The sequence below is a fragment of the Paralichthys olivaceus genome, chromosome 14, assembly GCF_024713975.1.
Source record: "Paralichthys olivaceus isolate ysfri-2021 chromosome 14, ASM2471397v2, whole genome shotgun sequence".
NCBI classification, from domain to species: domain Eukaryota; kingdom Metazoa; phylum Chordata; class Actinopteri; order Pleuronectiformes; family Paralichthyidae; genus Paralichthys; species Paralichthys olivaceus.
The window spans coordinates 14,338,235-14,356,136 of NC_091106.1; the positions used below are offsets into that span (position 1 = coordinate 14,338,235).

Consider the following 17,902-nt stretch of genomic DNA (forward strand, 5'->3'; position numbering starts at 1 on the left):
TTTGATGTTACTGCACGGCCTCTTAGATAACATATTTGGACACTGGAGATTTGCTGGACGTGTCGGGCAAATCCCATGAATGAATAACCACAATCCAAAACATAGATGATGTATTTAAACTTGCACAACAACCAGAAACAATAGGTAGGAGGATTTAAATTTTACCCATACACAAGAAATGTCTCAAAAACACCAAACCGCTGGTCCAGTCTCGTCCTGAGTAGTGATGTAATTATTCTAAACAGGATGTAATTTAACACGGAGCCCTGTTACCCAGCGGCACAGGTCTTTTCATCGATGAACACTATTAATAAAATGCCAGAAAGCAACTGGTCTTCGCTCCATCTCTGTCATGCACCAAAGCCACTACAACAAAATGGCATTTCAGTTCATAATTGCCTGACCCTGTGTGCTTTAGGTCAGCTGGAGAGCCGCAGCGAACACAAATGCAAATAATGAAGGGAAGAGGTCTCTTTCGGGGGGAACGCTCAGGATTATTGTGGGTTGTCTAGTAAAGCAAATACATGCTGAATATATTGTTGTGGGAGAAAACCCTTGGTTACACACAATATGTTGTAGTGCAGGGTTCAAAGAGAAATTTTTTGTTGTTAAGAGATATTGTGCCTTAATCTGATACAATAACTTTAAAGACGACATGTTGCTGTGGATAATGCGATCCTTATATTTAGACCTACACTGGTTTCTGTCTTGTTGATCCTCTTACAACTTGTTCCCACTCCCTTGTCCCTCCCTTTTTTCAGTGGTGTGCTTTGTCATGATGGATAATACTGTTCCTCCCGTGCTTCCAAGTATGAATGATGAAAATCTCGATGAGGAGGAGGAGAGCAGTGGTGGAGGGGAAAGGAAGGAGGCTGGAATGAGGGAGCGAGGGGAGGGCCAATTATCTTATTGTTTAACCCACTCAAGGTAGAAGCCCATCAATCAGAAACTGCTTGCTCAAGTGTCTCATGTTCAGCCTTAACAAAGGTTTAATTGGCTCATATAATTAACACTGAGGGGAGAGACAAATGTGTGATGTATTTTGTGTGTGTGTGTGTGTGTGTGTGTGTGTGTGTGTGTTTGTGTTTGTGAAGGGGCCTGGCAGGACAGGATTAAAGTAAGTATATTGATTATAAATCTGATTGCTCTTATAAACAAAACAGCACAAACCATGGCCATAATTAACAGATTCCTGTATTGTTATTGTTTTAATTGCAGGATTACAGTTAATTTTGGGGCCTGAAATGACAGGATGAAAGTAAGTGTATTGATTATAAATCTGATCTGATAAATCTGTTTTTTTATTTGTAGCACCTGAGAAAAATCTTATCATGAAACATTTGTATTGATTTACTGATAAACTGATTTGTTTTCTTTTCTCTGTGTTTGGTTTGGGGGGGGGGGTGCACACCACCTGATACGGTGTGCGTGCTTGTGGCAGGGGGCGTGTCCACACCGACGTGGCTGCAGCTCTCGGATGTGTGTCACCTTCACTGTACCTGTCCTACTTCGGCGATGACAGTAGAGTCAGAGAGCAGTGCAGTCTAAGGTAAATGCAACTTCTCCAAATAAAAAACTCACGACATTTTTAAACCACTGTCCGGTTTTTTCTCCCTCCGGAGACACCGCTGCGCTTCTGCACTGTCAGAGACGAGAAGGGGTGGATTATGGGGGATTTGTGTTGACGTTAAGGGATTAGTGGTTTCAGACCCAGAATGAAATAGGCAGTGTTGTGAGTGTTGGTAATGGCGCTGCAGCACTGAAGCAAAAGCTGAAGCATCCTGCAGGAAAAAGGTGAGGAGCAGTCACACTCCACCGCTGACTCGGTCAGGCTGTTACCCGGATTTTGCAGCTGGAGCGTCTTTGCGCAGAAACAGACGCGCAGACCATTGCGTGCCGGCTGTTATTCTTACACTGAGTTATAGCTCAGATGTTTTGCTGCCGCGATCAGAGGAAGTTCCATGTAAAATATATGCTTGTAAAGGTCATTTCATACATAACGAGTCTGTGCGCTATTATGCGCTCCAATCGTAACCTACAATCACTCTGCAGGAATTGCTGTTTGGCGTGTGGCGTCAAAACGACTAATGCATACTGCCCATCAATTGTTTGTCAATCAAAAAATAAAAAAAGCAAGATGTCTGCATCCATCTCTCTCTTCCTCCAGCCATGAGTCAGCTGCAGCTGTGGCGTCAAAACCACTAATGAATACTGCCCATAAATTGTTTGGCAATCAAAAAATTAAAAAAAGCAATAAGTCTGCGTACATCTATCTCCCTCCAGCCATGAGTCAGTTGCGGGCGTTGGCGGGTGTCCTGCGGGGCGGATGTGCAGGGGGAAGCCAGTGGTTGCGCGGGTGTGGTGGAGGGGCCCTGGCCTGCAGGCGCCGCTGGGTCGATCCCAGGAGAGGCTGCTCCTCCGGGGCTGCGCCTGTTCCCTCAGCGGTGGCCAGCTGCTCCAGCTATGTGGAGGAGATGTACTTTGCCTGGCTGGAGGATCATAAAAACGTCCACGAGGTAACCATTCATTCACAAATATCAGTAAATCACCTCTAACAAATTAAGATATGAAGTAGAATCTTTTTGTTTTGCCCTTGAAATCCGCAGAGGGAAAATGTGGAGCATCCAGTTAGTTAAACAGATAAATTACCATCATTTTAGTGTAGTTGCCAGTTCTGCATATCTCTGTCTGCACATGATAAACCAGCACTTGGATGTACTGGTAGCTCAATTGCCTGTGCCATGTGCAAATGTACTGTAGCTGTAAATATCCAAGATTCCTGCCTGAATGGTCTTCCACTGACATGTCAGCCCCCAAACTGTTTTCTTAACTTCAAGAGTCTGGAGATGGAGGGAAATACTGAAACACCTTAGAGTTCACTGCTAGCAAGACATTTTTGGCCCATGTTTGAGATGAACCTCTTTACCTCTGTTGGATCTGTCTCCCTCTCTCCTCTAGTCCTGGGACACATTCTTCCGTAACATCCAGTCCTCCAGCCCATCTGGCGAGGCGGGTGAAGGACGCCCCTCCGCTCTGTTCCAGGGCCGAGTTCTGTCCCACTCACCAGACATGGCACAGAAAGTGGTGGAGGACCACCTGGCTGTGCACACTCTCATTAGAGCCTACCAGGTTAGTGCACGCTCACCCTGCCCAACTGTGAGCAACACACACATGAATCAGTCTCTGTAATATGGACTTATGCTATTTACAAATTGAAGGTTGAGCTCATATCTCATGGGCATCTGTTTAAATATCAAAGCAGTGTGTGTACTGAATTAAGATATCATCTGTCTTCAACTGGCTGACTATTTGTATCTCCAATGTGTGTGTGAAAAATACATTAAACAAATCAGTTTGGCTCTCTGCAACAGATGTGACTGGCATTGGGAGCTGTTTGTGTCCTTTCATTAAAAGGAATACACAATTTGTTTGTCAATGCACCAGGCTATGCAAATTGGCAGATTAAGTCTAACCTACTTACCCCGGCTGCTTTTTGAAAATAGAAATATCAAAGAGACTACTTAAACAAAACAGGTGGTAACATTTCCCCTTGCTCTCAAATTAATCCAAGGAACTATCCCAGGGATTTTTTAAATTCTGTCTTTTGGCAAAGGCGTCACTTTTATTCCCAGCCGGGTGGAGTCCTGGCGGGAATGTGTGAGCTTGTGTGCGTGCATTCTCATTAAAGCACCTCAATGGAGCTGTTGGCCTATAAATGAGTGTTAGCTGTTAGTGTCCAGTTGTTAATACTCGTCAGCATCATAATGGCAGCAGCCCCTTGTCGAATTACCAGGTATTCTCTCCTGGTAGCGACTTTTTAAATTTTTTTACCTGATTCTCTCCTCTTTTTTCTCTCTCATCTTTATCTCTCTAAACAGATCCGTGGTCACCATGTTGCTCAGTTAGACCCTCTGGGAATCCTGGACACTGACCTGGACTCCTTCGTTCCCTCTGACCTGATCACCACCATCGATAAATTAGGTGCACGTCACAAACCTACAACAAACAAACATCAGAATTTTGAAAATGTTTAAAACAGGCTTTATTGATTTGAAATGAACAGTTTGTGTTATTAACACTTGAATTATGGACTAGATATACAAGGTTCCCTACTGGTTTAATTATACATTTTCCTGTATAGACTTTGTATATGAGAGGTATGGTTCCTTCTTATATCCCTTTTAAGAAAGGAATGAACCCACTGGCTGTGTTTATGCTGATGAGACTTTCTTCTAATTACCTCAGGAGACATGTTGTGTTGAAATACTTCAGTTAAAAGCATAGTATTCTCTTTGACAAGCTTATACTTCAAAAGCCTCCTCTTCCTCATAATTATAAATAAAACATTTTTATTTTTCCTGTGCATTTATAACCACACTAATCAAATTCTCACATATGGGTTGGTCCTCCAAACGCCATCTCAGGCTGAGCTCATGTCTTTCTTCATTTCATTTAGCTGACTGAAGGTCAAAACATGTGGTAGAAATGTGCAGTAATATCCAGTAAAGAGGAGAGAGACAGAAACAGAGAGAGACTTGGTTTCTGAAGTTATCCGTGATCAGGACATAGCGTTGCATTATGTATTGTCATCAGGGCTCTAGCTTCTTTAATGAAAGTTAATGATAGGCTCCACGGCCTCTTATTTGCTCAGTCGATAGTGCACAAGTCTATTCCTGGCCCCTTTATCTTTCCCGGTTTCCTAATATGATTTGCACCTGTCTCCTCTTATGTTGCTTGTGGTCTTGAGTTTGAGCAGCTCTCTCAGGTGGGTTTAGTCAGAGCAGAAACCTTCTGTATGTGAGGCTTCAGATACTGATGCTGTATCTCCTCAGCTCCGCTGGGCTCCCACACTCTGGTTAATAGTTTGTATTTTCTCCCCGACCTTTATTCTTACAGGTTTTGCCATCAAATTAATCAACTCTGATTAAACCTCACTGAGTTTTGTCAGTTGATTCACTGCAGACGTTTGCTCAGAGTTTGGAGGCAGCAGTGCCCTCTCGTTTAGAGCTGCAGCTAATTAGTATTCTCGTTTTCAATTAATCTTTTGGTTATTATACTTTTGATGGATCAGTTAATCATTTAGTTAAATGAGAAAAATATCCATCACAATTTTCGAACCTAAGATGACGTCCTCAGATTGCTGGTTTTTCCCTGATGATCAAAAACTAAATGACTCAAGTTTTTTGCTCTGACATACAACAGATCAAATTAGTAAATGCTTTTGAGACACTAGAACCAATAGTGTCTGACAGTTGCTTCATAAGTGACTAACTGGATTATTCATTGTTAAAATATGATCAATATTAGGCCACTTGACTTATCAACTAATCAAGTTATGTGAATATCCTTGATTAAATCATTATCAAAGTGTATGACAGTAATTGAAATAAAAATAATCATATTCTTTAGTACTCTACTATGTTTTCTGCTGCATTCACATTATATGAGATGAATTGGATTCAAGATCTCTACTGTCAAAATAAATAAATGTATCCATAGATTACCATGTCACAACACTTTCCTTTGGTTTGACTCTTTGGATTTTCTAAAGCCTTAATTAATTACACTATAACAGTTCTCCCAGGAAACAAAATAAACAGAATATGTGGTAGGTCTGCCTAAACATGCCTCGCCTGGTATAATTATAGGTTTCTATGGTCTTGATGAGTCTGACTTGGACAGGAGCTTCCAGCTGCCCCCTACCACCTTCATCGGAGGAGGAAACACCACTCTGCCTCTGAAAGAGATCATACGCAGACTCGAGGTATTTTGCGTTTGTGTCTAAACATTTTTCTAATAAGGAAAGCCAGAACACATTGCCATGTTACTATCGCAAAGTTATTTCCTTTTTTTTTTTTTTGATATCTTCTTTTTCAGACATCCTACTGTGGTCACATAGGAGTGGAATTCATGTTCATAAACAACGTGGACCAGTGTCAGTGGATCCGCAAGAAGTTTGAGACTCCAGGGATCTTGCAGTTCACTAATGCTGAGAAGAGAACTTTGCTCGCCCGCCTGGTCAGATCCACACGGTCAGCAGTGACTAAACATTTTCCAATGCACACTCTGGTGACAGCGCACTACTTCACTTTTAGTTATAGCTCACATCAGTGCCTTGCATAACATAAACAAAACTCTGGTGCGTCTGTTTGTTTGGAAAGATAAACCCTCTATTCTGTATTCATGTAAGCTCATTTTCGTTCTTGATAAATGATCCTGGAAGTCACAGGAGGTTCCTGCAGGTGATCTACCTATTCTTATAGTGTGCATTGTGCATATATGTCTCCTGTGACATATTTATTCTTTGTGCTAATTTAATAGTATAGTAAATTTGTATGAAAAAGCTTTACATGCTTTAATGGTTAGGAAACACATCACTTTCCTCAAACTGTCCATTGCATCTCTCTTTTCAGCCTCTGTCTGAAACGCTTGGTTTTAGCTTCCGTCTCTTTAATCCCAGGGAAGGAGCTTCCTTTACCTCAGACTTTTTAGTTTTGCAGATTCATAAAAAACATATAACACACTGGAGAAAAGGGAAAACCTGACAAAGCATAATATGTCCCCTTAATGTCAACCTTATTTCTTAGTTGTTATTAACAGAACCTTTTTTTGTTTAGGTTTGAGGACTTCCTGGCCAGGAAGTGGTCTTCAGAGAAACGTTTTGGTCTCGAGGGCTGTGAAGTGTTAATCCCTGCTCTTAAAAGCATCATTGACAAATCGAGTGAGGCGGGCATTGACAGTGTGATCATGGGGATGCCACATCGGTAATGTGCATTACGCCGTCTCTCACCTCTCAATTCAATCTACTGTATGTATGCAGCCCGTTACTCTCCTCCCATGTCTGATTTGAATTGTGTAAACTATATATCCAACATATCCAGAGGTCGATTGAATGTCCTCGCTAACGTGATCCGTAAGGACCTGGACCAGATATTCTGCCAGTTTGACCCTAAGTTAGAGGCAGCTGATGAGGTGAGGAGGCTGTTAATATCTGACCAGATGGGAAACTATCAGAGATGAGCATTCTGGGGTGCAACATGATCTTCATATCTGTACCTGTAGGGTTCAGGTGATGTCAAATACCACCTCGGGATGTACCACGAGAGGATCAACCGTGAGACTGACAAGAACATCACGCTGTCCCTCATGGCCAACCCCTCCCACCTTGAGGCGGTGGATCCAGTGGTTCAGGGAAAGGCCAAAGCTGAGCAGTTCTACAGAGGAGACACAGAGGGGAAGAAGGTAGTGATCATTATACCACGTACACAAGGGCTGAGTTTATGTTTGGGAAAAATAGTGGCAAGGGGTTTCCACCTGTTGAGTCAGTGACATGATTTGTTTTCCCAGGTCATGTCCATCCTGATGCATGGAGATGCTGCTTTTGCTGGACAAGGAGTTGTGTACGAGACCTTCCACTTAAGTGAGCTTCCCTCCTACACGACACATGGTACAATCCATGTGGTGGTCAATAACCAGGTACTGGAGAGATCCATGTCACTGTAACATGTGACCTGGCACATTTGCTCACCTGACAATAGTTAAGGCCGTAAAAATTCTCATTCTCGTACTCAACTTATACCCACACTCATAGGCATAGTCTGACACGTGCTTATACTCACACTGATTGTCACTCTCTTCCTCATACTAAGGTCGTACTCTTACTCACTCTCATTTTGATTTTCTTTCATATACTCACAGGTATACTTATGCATACTCGTACTAATTGTCATACTTATATTCATGCTCATTCTCATAGTCATTCTCATAGTCATACATGTACTCATACTTACTCATATTCATCCTCACATAAGTTTTATTTATTTACACATGCTTTTGTCCCATCACAGTGGAACAAAGTTATGTTTAATGTCTGATTGTTGCCTCCCAGATTGGCTTCACCACAGACCCTCGGGTCGCCCGCTCCTCTCCTTACCCCACTGATGTCGCCCGGGTTGTGAACGCACCCATCTTCCACGTGAATGCTGACGACCCTGAGGCCGTCATGTACGTTTGTCGGGTTGCGTCAGAGTGGAGGACCACCTTCAACAAGGATGTCGTCATTGACCTGGTTAGTCACAGTCATGTTTTAATGGATTAACAACTACATATTAAAGCATATCTTGTGTTTTTAAGGTTTGTGTTGTGTTTTTACAGGTTTGTTACAGACGTTTTGGACATAACGAGATGGACGAGCCCATGTTCACTCAGCCACTGATGTACAAACAGATCTGTCGGCAGGAGCATGTGCTGAAAAAGTACTCTGACAGGCTGATTGCTGAGGGAGTGGTGACACTGCAGGAATTTGAGGTTTGTGATCTAATGCAGTTCTCTCTTGTTAAATATAGTGTATATTGGCTGCTCGTCCTAGATTCTGTTTTATTTGATATCACCATCTGCAGGACTATAGAGCATTAAATCACACATAGATATTACCCAGGCCTTTGAGTAAATATGTTGTGCCAGCACTGCTGTATTTGAGTTTCAATTTATTGACAGAGTTCCTCGGCTCACAATCCCTCACATGGAGTATATATTGCTCAATGAAGTTGAAGTATATCTCAGTTTCTTGCACCATTCAGTGGAACTGCTCAGGTTCTTCATCCAAACCATAAACTTTGATCACAACATCCATTCTGTGCAGTTTTTTTTATACCACACTGAGAAATCCTGCATTGCCTCTGTGGTGTGCTAGTTCGTGGCTGTTGATGAACATTGTTTGGTATTTGGATTTTTGCACAAGCCTTATTTGTTATATAGCAGGGCAGAACCATTACTGTTAGTGGAGACCCTCCTCCTCCTCTTCCATATGTATATATATACATATATACATATATATATATATATATATATATATATATATATATATATATATATATGTGTGTGATACCACATGTGATTGCAGGAAGAAGTTGCCAAATATGACAAGATATGTGAGGAGGCATACACCAGCTCGAAGGATGAAAAGATCTTACACATTCGACACTGGCTTGACTCCCCCTGGCCTGGTAAATTTCTTTTAAAAACATTTTCTTCTTTGTTTGTGAATACTTTCTGTTCTTGCTGAAGTGAAGCCATCGCTCTCTCTTAAGATTTTTTCACAGCGGAGGGAGAACCCAAGAGCATGAGTTGTGTCTTCACCGGACTGGAGGAGAAGGTTCTGCAGCACATTGGCCAGACTGCCAGCTCAGTGCCTCTGGAAGACTTTAAGATCCACTCTGGTGAGTCTAGTTGCTTTGTGCAGGAATAGTGATGTTTCCAGTATCGGCCTGGTCGCACCTATGCAAACATTGACCTTCTGCTCACTTCCAACCTGTGAGAACAAGGGGCAAGTAAAACATCTTCTTGTGGTGAGACAAATCACAGTGTGGCTCCACTTTGTTGAGCTTTGACTTCCGATATTCACTTCCCATTTGTCATGAGGCGGCAGTGGCTGAGGGGTAGCACGCTCGTCCTCCAACCAGAAGGGGGGGGTGGTTCAATCCCACTCCTCCCCATCTGCATGCTGAAGTATTCTTTGGCAAGATGCTGAACCCTCATAGAAAAAAGTGCTGCCCATAGATGCACTGTATGAATGAGTGTGTGAATGAGTGAATGACAAACTGTACTGTAAAGTGCTTTGAGTGGTCATCAAGACTAGAAACTACTGTACATGAATTCATTGTGTTTTGCAGTCCTTCTCCATTGGTCTTCTAAGATATCACTTGTCTGTGTGTGTGCAGGTGTGGCTCGTATCCTGCGCGGTCGTGCAGACCTGGTGAAGAATCGTCAGATGGACTGGGCTCTAGGAGAGTATATGGCCTTTGGTTCCCTCCTCAAAGATGGCATCCATGTGCGACTCAGTGGGCAGGATGTGGAGAGGGGCACCTTTAGGTGAGTCCATGTCAACACAACTTGAAACTCAATCCTTCCTTTATTAGGATTTATATTACCATTTTTTTAAACCTCCATGTCTGTTAGAATTAGCATCAACTCTACAGGGATCGCCTGCTGCTACCACGTCAGCACCTTGGTCAGAATTGAGTGAATATCAAGTTTTTAAACATGTTAAAGGCCTTTATATGATAATACACAGCCTCTGGGTCATCAGCATTTACGTGATGATGGTCGTGTTGACAACTCTGGCAACATCGGCAAATCACATATTTTGAGCACGATGGCTGAGTATTTCCACCATATCACTGCAGTATTTAAGGCAAAGAGTCAAATGTTTTCCTGACGATCATTTTCAATATGAAATTTTAAGGAACAAAGAAGTAATAAGCTGCTGGAGTGGGACTTTAATATTGTCCCACCAGCTCTACAATGACTCTCAACTTGTGAATGTCCCGAATGTACTATTTCCAACTGCCACAAGTGTTGAGTGTGTCAGGGTTATCATGCCTGACCTGACTTAAAGTGTAAAAAAACACTCTCATGCAGATAGGGAATTAAGAAACTGGGTGGTGGGGGTATAGTGGCACAGTGAGTCTGTCAGACAGAAGACGTCAGCGCAGTCTCCTGAGATCTGTGAAGCCCACATGGTGTTGTCATGGTATGGAGGGAACGAGTGACACATGAACAAAGCCAGCTCCCCCCTCTCATTGCGCCTGTCTCATCTGTCCTCTATCATTTCTCCAGCAGCTCATCTTTACTGACACCGGCCCCCCTCCACCTCACTGCGACATACATCACACTAACTAACCAGAGGCTACGGGGCTTTTTCTTATCCCTCGCATTTACCGCTGACATCCACTTCTCCCATTTCACTGTCCCCTTCAATAGGGCAATTTCCTGACCTGAAAAAAAACAGTGAAATGCTACACACACCCTTCATCTCGCTATCACCTGTTGTTTTTTCTAGATTTTATTTTTTTTGCCACTGCACTTCAGCTAGACTTCACCTCCCTTTATCGCTATTTTCTTTCGTCAATCTACAATTTTTTCATCCCCCCCTCTACCCTTGTTTCCCATCTTAGGAGCTGAGCATATTGGCACGTTCCAGTTGAGTGGACCTGCTTGCGTTTCTGTGATGTACGTAACCGTGTGGACTAATGGATTCAGTTGTTGTGTTTGGGTGGGTTGCATGTGCGGCGTCGTGCACCCCTTTCCCCTGACTAATGGGGCCCCCAGGCAGAGGAACACTGTGTATTTTTTTCTTGTGTTTAAAATACCAGAAAGATGAGAGTTGGGTACCCAGTCTATGAGGCAATCCCGGAGAAATACCTTGTTCTTGTGAAGTATTTTTTTGTGTCATCTTTGGAATAACTGGATTAAGAAAATGAAACATGAAATTTTGTTAACTCAATTAATGCTGGATGCTCTCGATTCTCTTCGAGCATCAAAGGGTTTCTTGAAGTGAAAATGTATGTCCAGCAAAATGTGGAGCAACAGTAATCATGCAGTACATTATGTGGCCTCATTAGTCCATAGTTATGGACGGTATAACTCAGAGGACTCAAATCATGATCACCTAATCTTCTAGGAAGTAATATATCAGAATCAAGATTATAATCAATAGACTTTGCTATTTCCTGCTGTTGCTTCACATGACGATTACATAACCTCTTCCTCTGTGTCGGACAAGTGTGTGTGTGTGTGTGTGTGTGTGTGTGTGTGTGTGTGTGTGTGTGTGTGTGTGTGTGTGTGTGTGTGTGTGTGTGTGTGTGTGTGTGTGTGTGTGTGTGTGTGTGTGTGTGTGTGTGTGTAGACGTTATTAGAGTGATGTTAAAGGACTTTAAGTGATTGTCTGATCGTGCTGGTTTTGAGGGCTGATTCCTGCACCGTGAGTAAGCGGACTGGCAGAACTTGTTAACACTCGGCTCTTTACTCCCATCAACTCTTGTTGAAGATCAGGAGAGAGGAGGGTACTCTTTATGGAGGGCTGTCATGGGCCGAAACAAGAGGCTGCAGTGTGTGTGTGTGTCTGTGTGTAGTAAACCAGTTGTTTTCCCCTGCATTATTGAAAACAGCTTATTCAGAAAATACAGTTCAAGTTTTAAAATGTGGCGTTTTGTGCCTTCTTCTCTCTGTCTTGAAAGTTTTTTTTCTGGTTGCTGTTTCACTTCATTCGGTCTCTGTCTCTCTTGTTCAGTCACCGTCATCATGTTCTGCACGACCAAGAGGTGGACAAACGTACTTGTGTTCCCATGAATCACCTGTGGGCCGACCAGGCTCCCTACACTGTGTGCAACAGCTCCCTGTCAGAGTACGGAGTGCTAGGTAAGAGTGAAGTCGCTCTGGCTACACAGCGTTAAGCAGATATAATAGATTTCTTTTGCTCTGTTTGATGATGATTGTAATTTCAGGTTTTGAGCTCGGCTTTGCCATGGCCAATCCAAATGCTCTGATCCTATGGGAGGCTCAGTTTGGGGACTTTCACAACACGGCCCAGTGTATCATCGACCAGTTCATCAGCTCGGGCCAGGCCAAGTGGGTCCGTAACAATGGTATCATCCTTCTGCTGCCACATGGGATGGAGGGAATGGTGAGAATGGAAACTCAACCAGTTGTTTTTAGAAAAGCGATCTGTTGTAACCTGAATTTTATTAACTTACCACATGTTGAAATTCCTCTTCCATTCTCTCATCACGTGTCCTGCTCCTGTCTTCTTCTGTCCTCAGGGTCCTGAACATTCTTCAGCTCGACCCGAACGCTTCCTACAGATGAGCAAAGACGACCCCGATCACTTTCCTGTATGCTCACATGTACAATTTACATTACTGTTATTACCCAATGATAAATGTCAAAGAACTTGACAGTACACTGCAGTTAACATCCAACAGCTTTCCAGCTTTAATGGCTATGCTTATGTAACGACTGCTTAAGTGATGATTGCCAATTTCTCTGGAGCTTTAGGGGTCTCTTCATTGTGCCCTCCAAAGTGTTGGTATTCAGCAGTAAGTCAGGGCTAAGGGTTTGCTCGCACACAGGAACATTCACGGAGGAACCACAGCATCAGCAGAAGCTTCCTAGATTCATCTTCAAATGGGATATTGATCAAACTATTAGTGGGAGCATACTGGGGAATTAACGTTCCCCCGAAGTGTGTGTGTGTGTGTGTGAGAGAGAGAGGGAGAAAGAGATAGATACAGTGCACTGATGCGCTCAAGAGTGGGAAAAAAACATTGCTGCAGCCAACAGTAACTTATTGATTTGTGTTTTCGTTTTTAGAGTTGATAACATTTTTATTTTATATTCTTTTTTTTCTTTTTTTTTTCACCCAGAAGTTTAATGGAGATTTTGAAGTCCAGCAGCTGCACGACTGTAACTGGATCGTGGTGAACTGCTCCACGCCTGCTAACTACTGTCATGTGCTCAGACGGCAGATTCTGCTGCCGTTCAGAAAACCGGTAAAGTGTAACACCATCCTCACTACATCTGTGTCTTGCTCGTCATTTAACTATTTATATGATTTGATGTTTTCGCTTTGATTGGTTTCAAATCGCACATACAAGCAACTGCTTTCCCTCAAAGATAAAGATAAAATTATTGAGTTATAAGATTTTTCCAGAGTTTTCAACAACTCAAAAACTGACGTATAAAATATGAACTTTGTCTTTGTCTCATTTGTTGTTTAAATTATTTCTTAACTGTAAAAATCTTTAGTTGAGTTCATTATAAATATTTGTTCACCTATTTTACGATCAATTATATTCGTCACAACCATGCTTCAAAAGAATTCCGTTTTGCAGAAACAAGCTTAGCTTATGATAATTGGACGGCTGTGGCTCATGAGGTAGAGCGGGTTGTCCTCTTGCCAGAAGGTCTGCGTTTTGATCCCCGTCTCCCCCATCCTGCATGCAAAAGTGTCTTTGCAAGATAGCAAGATAGTGAACCCTGTATAATTGATATGTGAGAGAGAAAGAGCTGCACATAAAATCACTTTGAGTGGTCATCAATACTTTCCACCATTTACCATATTACTTACATACAGTACAAATATGGTTCTCTATGTTCTGATTTAGTACTTTAAGGCCCTAGAGAAGAACTACTTTGGGTATAAAGTTGTGAGAAATAACACATTTCTCTTTTTTGTATGTGTGCACTGCTCTTTCGTCTCGGTTTTCAGCCACAGTGAATGTCTTAACTGATCCCCTGCCGCACATAAATGCGATGCTTTGTGAAGCATGAGAAAAGTACTTCCCGAGCAAATTAGTGAGAGGGCCAATAGGGGATAATATTGTTTGTTTTTTTCTATGAAAAACCCTGAAAGTCTGGACCTGGTTGGCTGAGCGCAAAGGGTTTTATTTATTTGATTTTTGAAGAAATGTTTAGTTTTCCCAATGCTGATGTTGCATGCTATATGGCGGCAACAAATTAGCATGAAAAGAGATAAAAACTTTTATCTCTGGAGTTTTTTCAATGCGCACCATGAAGATACGGATGACAGGAACAATCTGTTGTTAATTACTGACAGAAACTCTTGTGTTTTTCCCCAAGTTGATTGTTTTTACTCCAAAATCTCTGCTGAGGCTACCGGACGCAAGATCCAGTTTTGATGACCTCGCTAAAGGTGAAGTTTGACTTTATCTCTGTGAAATGTGACATGATAATGTATCAAAAATGTTGGTGTACAGCTGTAGCTGACAAACCATATTCAACGGATGCAGGCACTAGATTCAAGAGGCTGATTCCCGACGAGGGTCCTGCAAATCAAAGCCCAGGTCATGTGAAGAGGGTGATTTTCTGCACTGGTAAAGTCTACTACGAGCTGGCTAAAGAGAGAAAACTGCAAAACCTGGAGAAAGATGTCGCCATTGTCAGACTTGAACAGGTGTTTAACCTCTCTCCTCTGTCTGAGCATGTTGTGCACTGTGGCTTTCAAAATACGAGAGAGATGCATTTTAGTCATTTCACCTGCTTTTCTGCTTCCCCCACAGATCTCTCCATTCCCGTTCGACTTGGTCAGAGCAGAGGCAGAAAAGTTTGCCAACGCTGAGCTGGTCTGGTGTCAGGAGGAGCACAAGAACATGGGTTACTATGATTACGTCCGGCCACGTTTCCTCACAGTGGTGTCCAACAAGAAACCCGTTTGGTAAGGGTCTCATCTAAAGCAAGCTGGAAGAATAATGTTAGAGTATCTGGTGATGGATTTGAACCGTCAGTGTTTTCTTCCAGGTACGTGGGACGGGACCCTGCAGCCGCGCCTGCAACAGGGAACAAGTCCACCCACCTGAATGAGCTGAGGAGGTTCATGGACACTGCTTTCAACCTGAGTGCTTTCCGGGGGAAGCACTTGTAGTGGAGACCTGGAGTGAGAACCAGGCTGGAGGTGCAGTTTCATCTCCGACCACCATAGTTTAATTATTATTTCTTCACATGGCCAGATTTATGATAGACTGGAGCACAGTCTGGTGTCAGTAAACATAATCCTAACAAGAAAGATATGTTTTCAACACCGACTGACTTGCTGAACTGTGATATCAGGAGCAACATGGAGGACAGTCTAGAGCCAGCAAACTGTTGGGGCTAGTGCTCACTGCTGTTCCCTGGTCATGCATGTCAAATTAAATCAATTCATATTTGTTTATATGCCCAAAATGCATCTTTTTCTATATTTCCTTAATTTGTAGAAGGAAATGTTCTCAGAAAAATCATCATCATCATGGAGTCTGATCCCAACTTTATTGTGAGAATCTGCACTATATTTAATCATATACCACATAAACAATCATTAACCATTTAATCATATACCACACGGTGTAAAGAAAACCAGAAACACCTTTATTTCAAAATAAAAGCTCCTCACAAAATAACACAAACATTAAATATAATCACAGTCCACAGTAGGTTAGTGCTGAAGAAGCAACAGTAAACTCCCTGTACGTCTAACAACATTCACATGTCCATGTTTATATTTGTGACAATCACTGTTTTTTAGCAGCTTTAGTAATGTAGATATCTCTGTGGAATACTAGTTTATATTTATAGTGCTGAGTAATATTTGTAGGGATTTTTGTATATGAATAGCAGAAGCAAACACTGAACGTGAATCACAGGAATGAAGACGATTGTGAGATGAAACACATCAGTAGGTTTTAGTGCCTGTATTTGCTTTGGCTATCTTCGCAGTTAGTGAAGGAGTGTGTATTTATTGTCACACCTCACTTCACTGGGAGACATGAGCCAGCTGGCACAGAGACTTGCAGCCATGTTTTCTTCTTAGGACATAAGGCTTGGCTTCCTCTTCGGAGGCTGAGGGACGCACACAACACACAGCAAAGCCTTGGATGCTGTGAGAGCAATACTGACGCTTGGTTGTCACATGAAAATCCCCAGGTATTTAACAGCACTGGTATTATCTGCTTAGAAATGCTTCTTAAAAATTACGCTTCCTGTTGAACCTTACTGTAGCTTTTCCTTTTCCTATTACAGCTGGGAGAATTAATTATAAGCCATACACAGACATTATTCAATGACTTTTAGGTTTACGTATTTTAATTTATTAATGAAGAACAAATGTCCATGGTAGATGGGGTTTAACCCAGACCAGGAATAATGACATATGCAATATAATGTTTCAATTGAATTAAGTGATGTGGTCGTGATGTTAAGTTGAGTATGATGCTGGAAAACATGTTATGGTTTAATGAAACAAATAAATATGTGCAATACTTATAGATGGACCAAACTATTAATTATAAATTATGTTGATACCTTTTGATTTCCCACCTATCACTATCTGTGCATCGTGTATGTAGCCCACCCTGCTTCCTCAAAGTCTCCAAAGGGGTCATGGCGTTATTTACCCAGAGATCCGCAAATCTCTTGTAACAGTACACATGTGTGAAGTATCCCTGAACTCACCGAACTCCAGCTGCTGTATGTGACAGGTGAACACGAGCTCCACCATGTTCCAGTGGCACGTTTTCCTCCATGTTGGAGTGTTTGAGTTGAAACAGGAAAGACATCATCCGACATCGACTCTGCTGGATTCATAAGGTCCATAACCAAGTTTGTTGCAAGGCTCTGATAAGGAAGGATTTTGAATAGACATATTGAAATATATACAACTTAAAATGATTTATTATTCTGTAATTCCACCACAGGTCACTGAAATTAACCTTTTAGTTAAAACTATCACATTCACAGCGACGTAAGCTTAAAATATTTATTGATTTGACAGAAAAAGTTGTAATCATGAAGCCAAAAACTTAAAAACGTACACTTTCATCATTTTTCTTTACGAGATAACAAATCCTAATTCCACCATGCAACCGGCCCACTAACACTGACACACACTACTGATCTGGAAACAGTAACACGAACAGAAACAATTCAATTTATTTTAGTTTCTCTGTTTTATTTCTTCAGTTATACTCTATAAATACAGTTTGACAGATATAACCACAGTGATCACCTCTGCTCAGTAGTTTGATTTTTAAAGTTACATTTACTATAATTTATATAATACAAAAATAAATAGCTCAATTAATATTCTGCTCATGAACTTACAAATACATGATAATCACACTTAACCTTCACATTGATTAACTAAAGATTTTCCCCTGGAAGTCAGTTGTATGTATATTTCATATCATCCAAATGTAATGTAATGATTTACATACATTTTTGAAAAAGTAATTCCACATATATCATTACATGTATTATTGGTGCAATAGACAACAATTTATGAAGACAACATTGTGGGAGCTGCATAGAAGATTGGGGTTTTACAATGTACCATAATCTTCAGGAAAACATTAGATAGCAGCATGCAACTTTGCAAATTGACATATAGTGAAACAAATCAGCCATTTGTCACAAGTCACAGACTGATTTTGTCCTGTCACACTGATGGACGGGCGGTGGTGGAAGTGATCCAGAAATATCGAAGAGAAAATAACATATATATATTTTTCATTTCAATATTTGCTCATTTCATCTGCAGCTCCAGGTTGTTTTCATTCTCATCCCTCTTTTC

General features: G+C 41.7%; 1 protein-coding gene across 2 annotated transcripts; it reads left to right on the forward strand.

Annotated features, from left to right (window-relative positions):
* Positions 1-1,423: 1,423 nt before the first annotated feature.
* ogdhl (oxoglutarate dehydrogenase L) lies at positions 1,424-16,598 on the forward strand. Of its 2 annotated transcripts, none has more exons than XM_020087880.2 (23): positions 1,424-1,549; positions 2,284-2,516; positions 2,959-3,129; positions 3,879-3,981; positions 5,649-5,764; positions 5,878-6,032; positions 6,618-6,764; positions 6,882-6,972; positions 7,063-7,242; positions 7,348-7,476; positions 7,889-8,068; positions 8,155-8,307; positions 8,903-9,005; positions 9,090-9,218; positions 9,720-9,870; positions 12,071-12,198; positions 12,285-12,463; positions 12,600-12,671; positions 13,203-13,328; positions 14,419-14,491; positions 14,589-14,752; positions 14,859-15,013; positions 15,097-16,598. In XM_020087880.2, exons 2-23 carry the CDS (start codon positions 2,286-2,288, stop codon positions 15,218-15,220), a joined length of 3,060 nt encoding a protein of 1,019 aa, XP_019943439.2. In that variant the 5' UTR covers positions 1,424-1,549; positions 2,284-2,285; the 3' UTR covers positions 15,221-16,598. The 2 variants fall into 2 exon arrangements, with proteins under 2 accessions (XP_019943439.2, XP_019943447.2); XM_020087888.2 differs by lacking the exon at positions 1,424-1,549 and adding an exon at positions 1,661-1,794.
* Positions 16,599-17,902: the final 1,304 nt, after the last annotated feature.

Coding starts and splice junctions, on each gene's coding strand:
- ogdhl (XM_020087880.2), top strand. CDS start 2,286: ATGAGTCAGTTGCGGGCGTTGGCGGGTGTCCTGCGGGGCGGATGTGCA. Junction 12,672..13,202: donor ACGACCCCGATCACTTTCCT/GTATGCTCACAT, acceptor TTTTTCACCCAG/AAGTTTAATGGAGATTTTGA. Junction 14,492..14,588: donor TTTTGATGACCTCGCTAAAG/GTGAAGTTTGAC, acceptor CAACGGATGCAG/GCACTAGATTCAAGAGGCTG.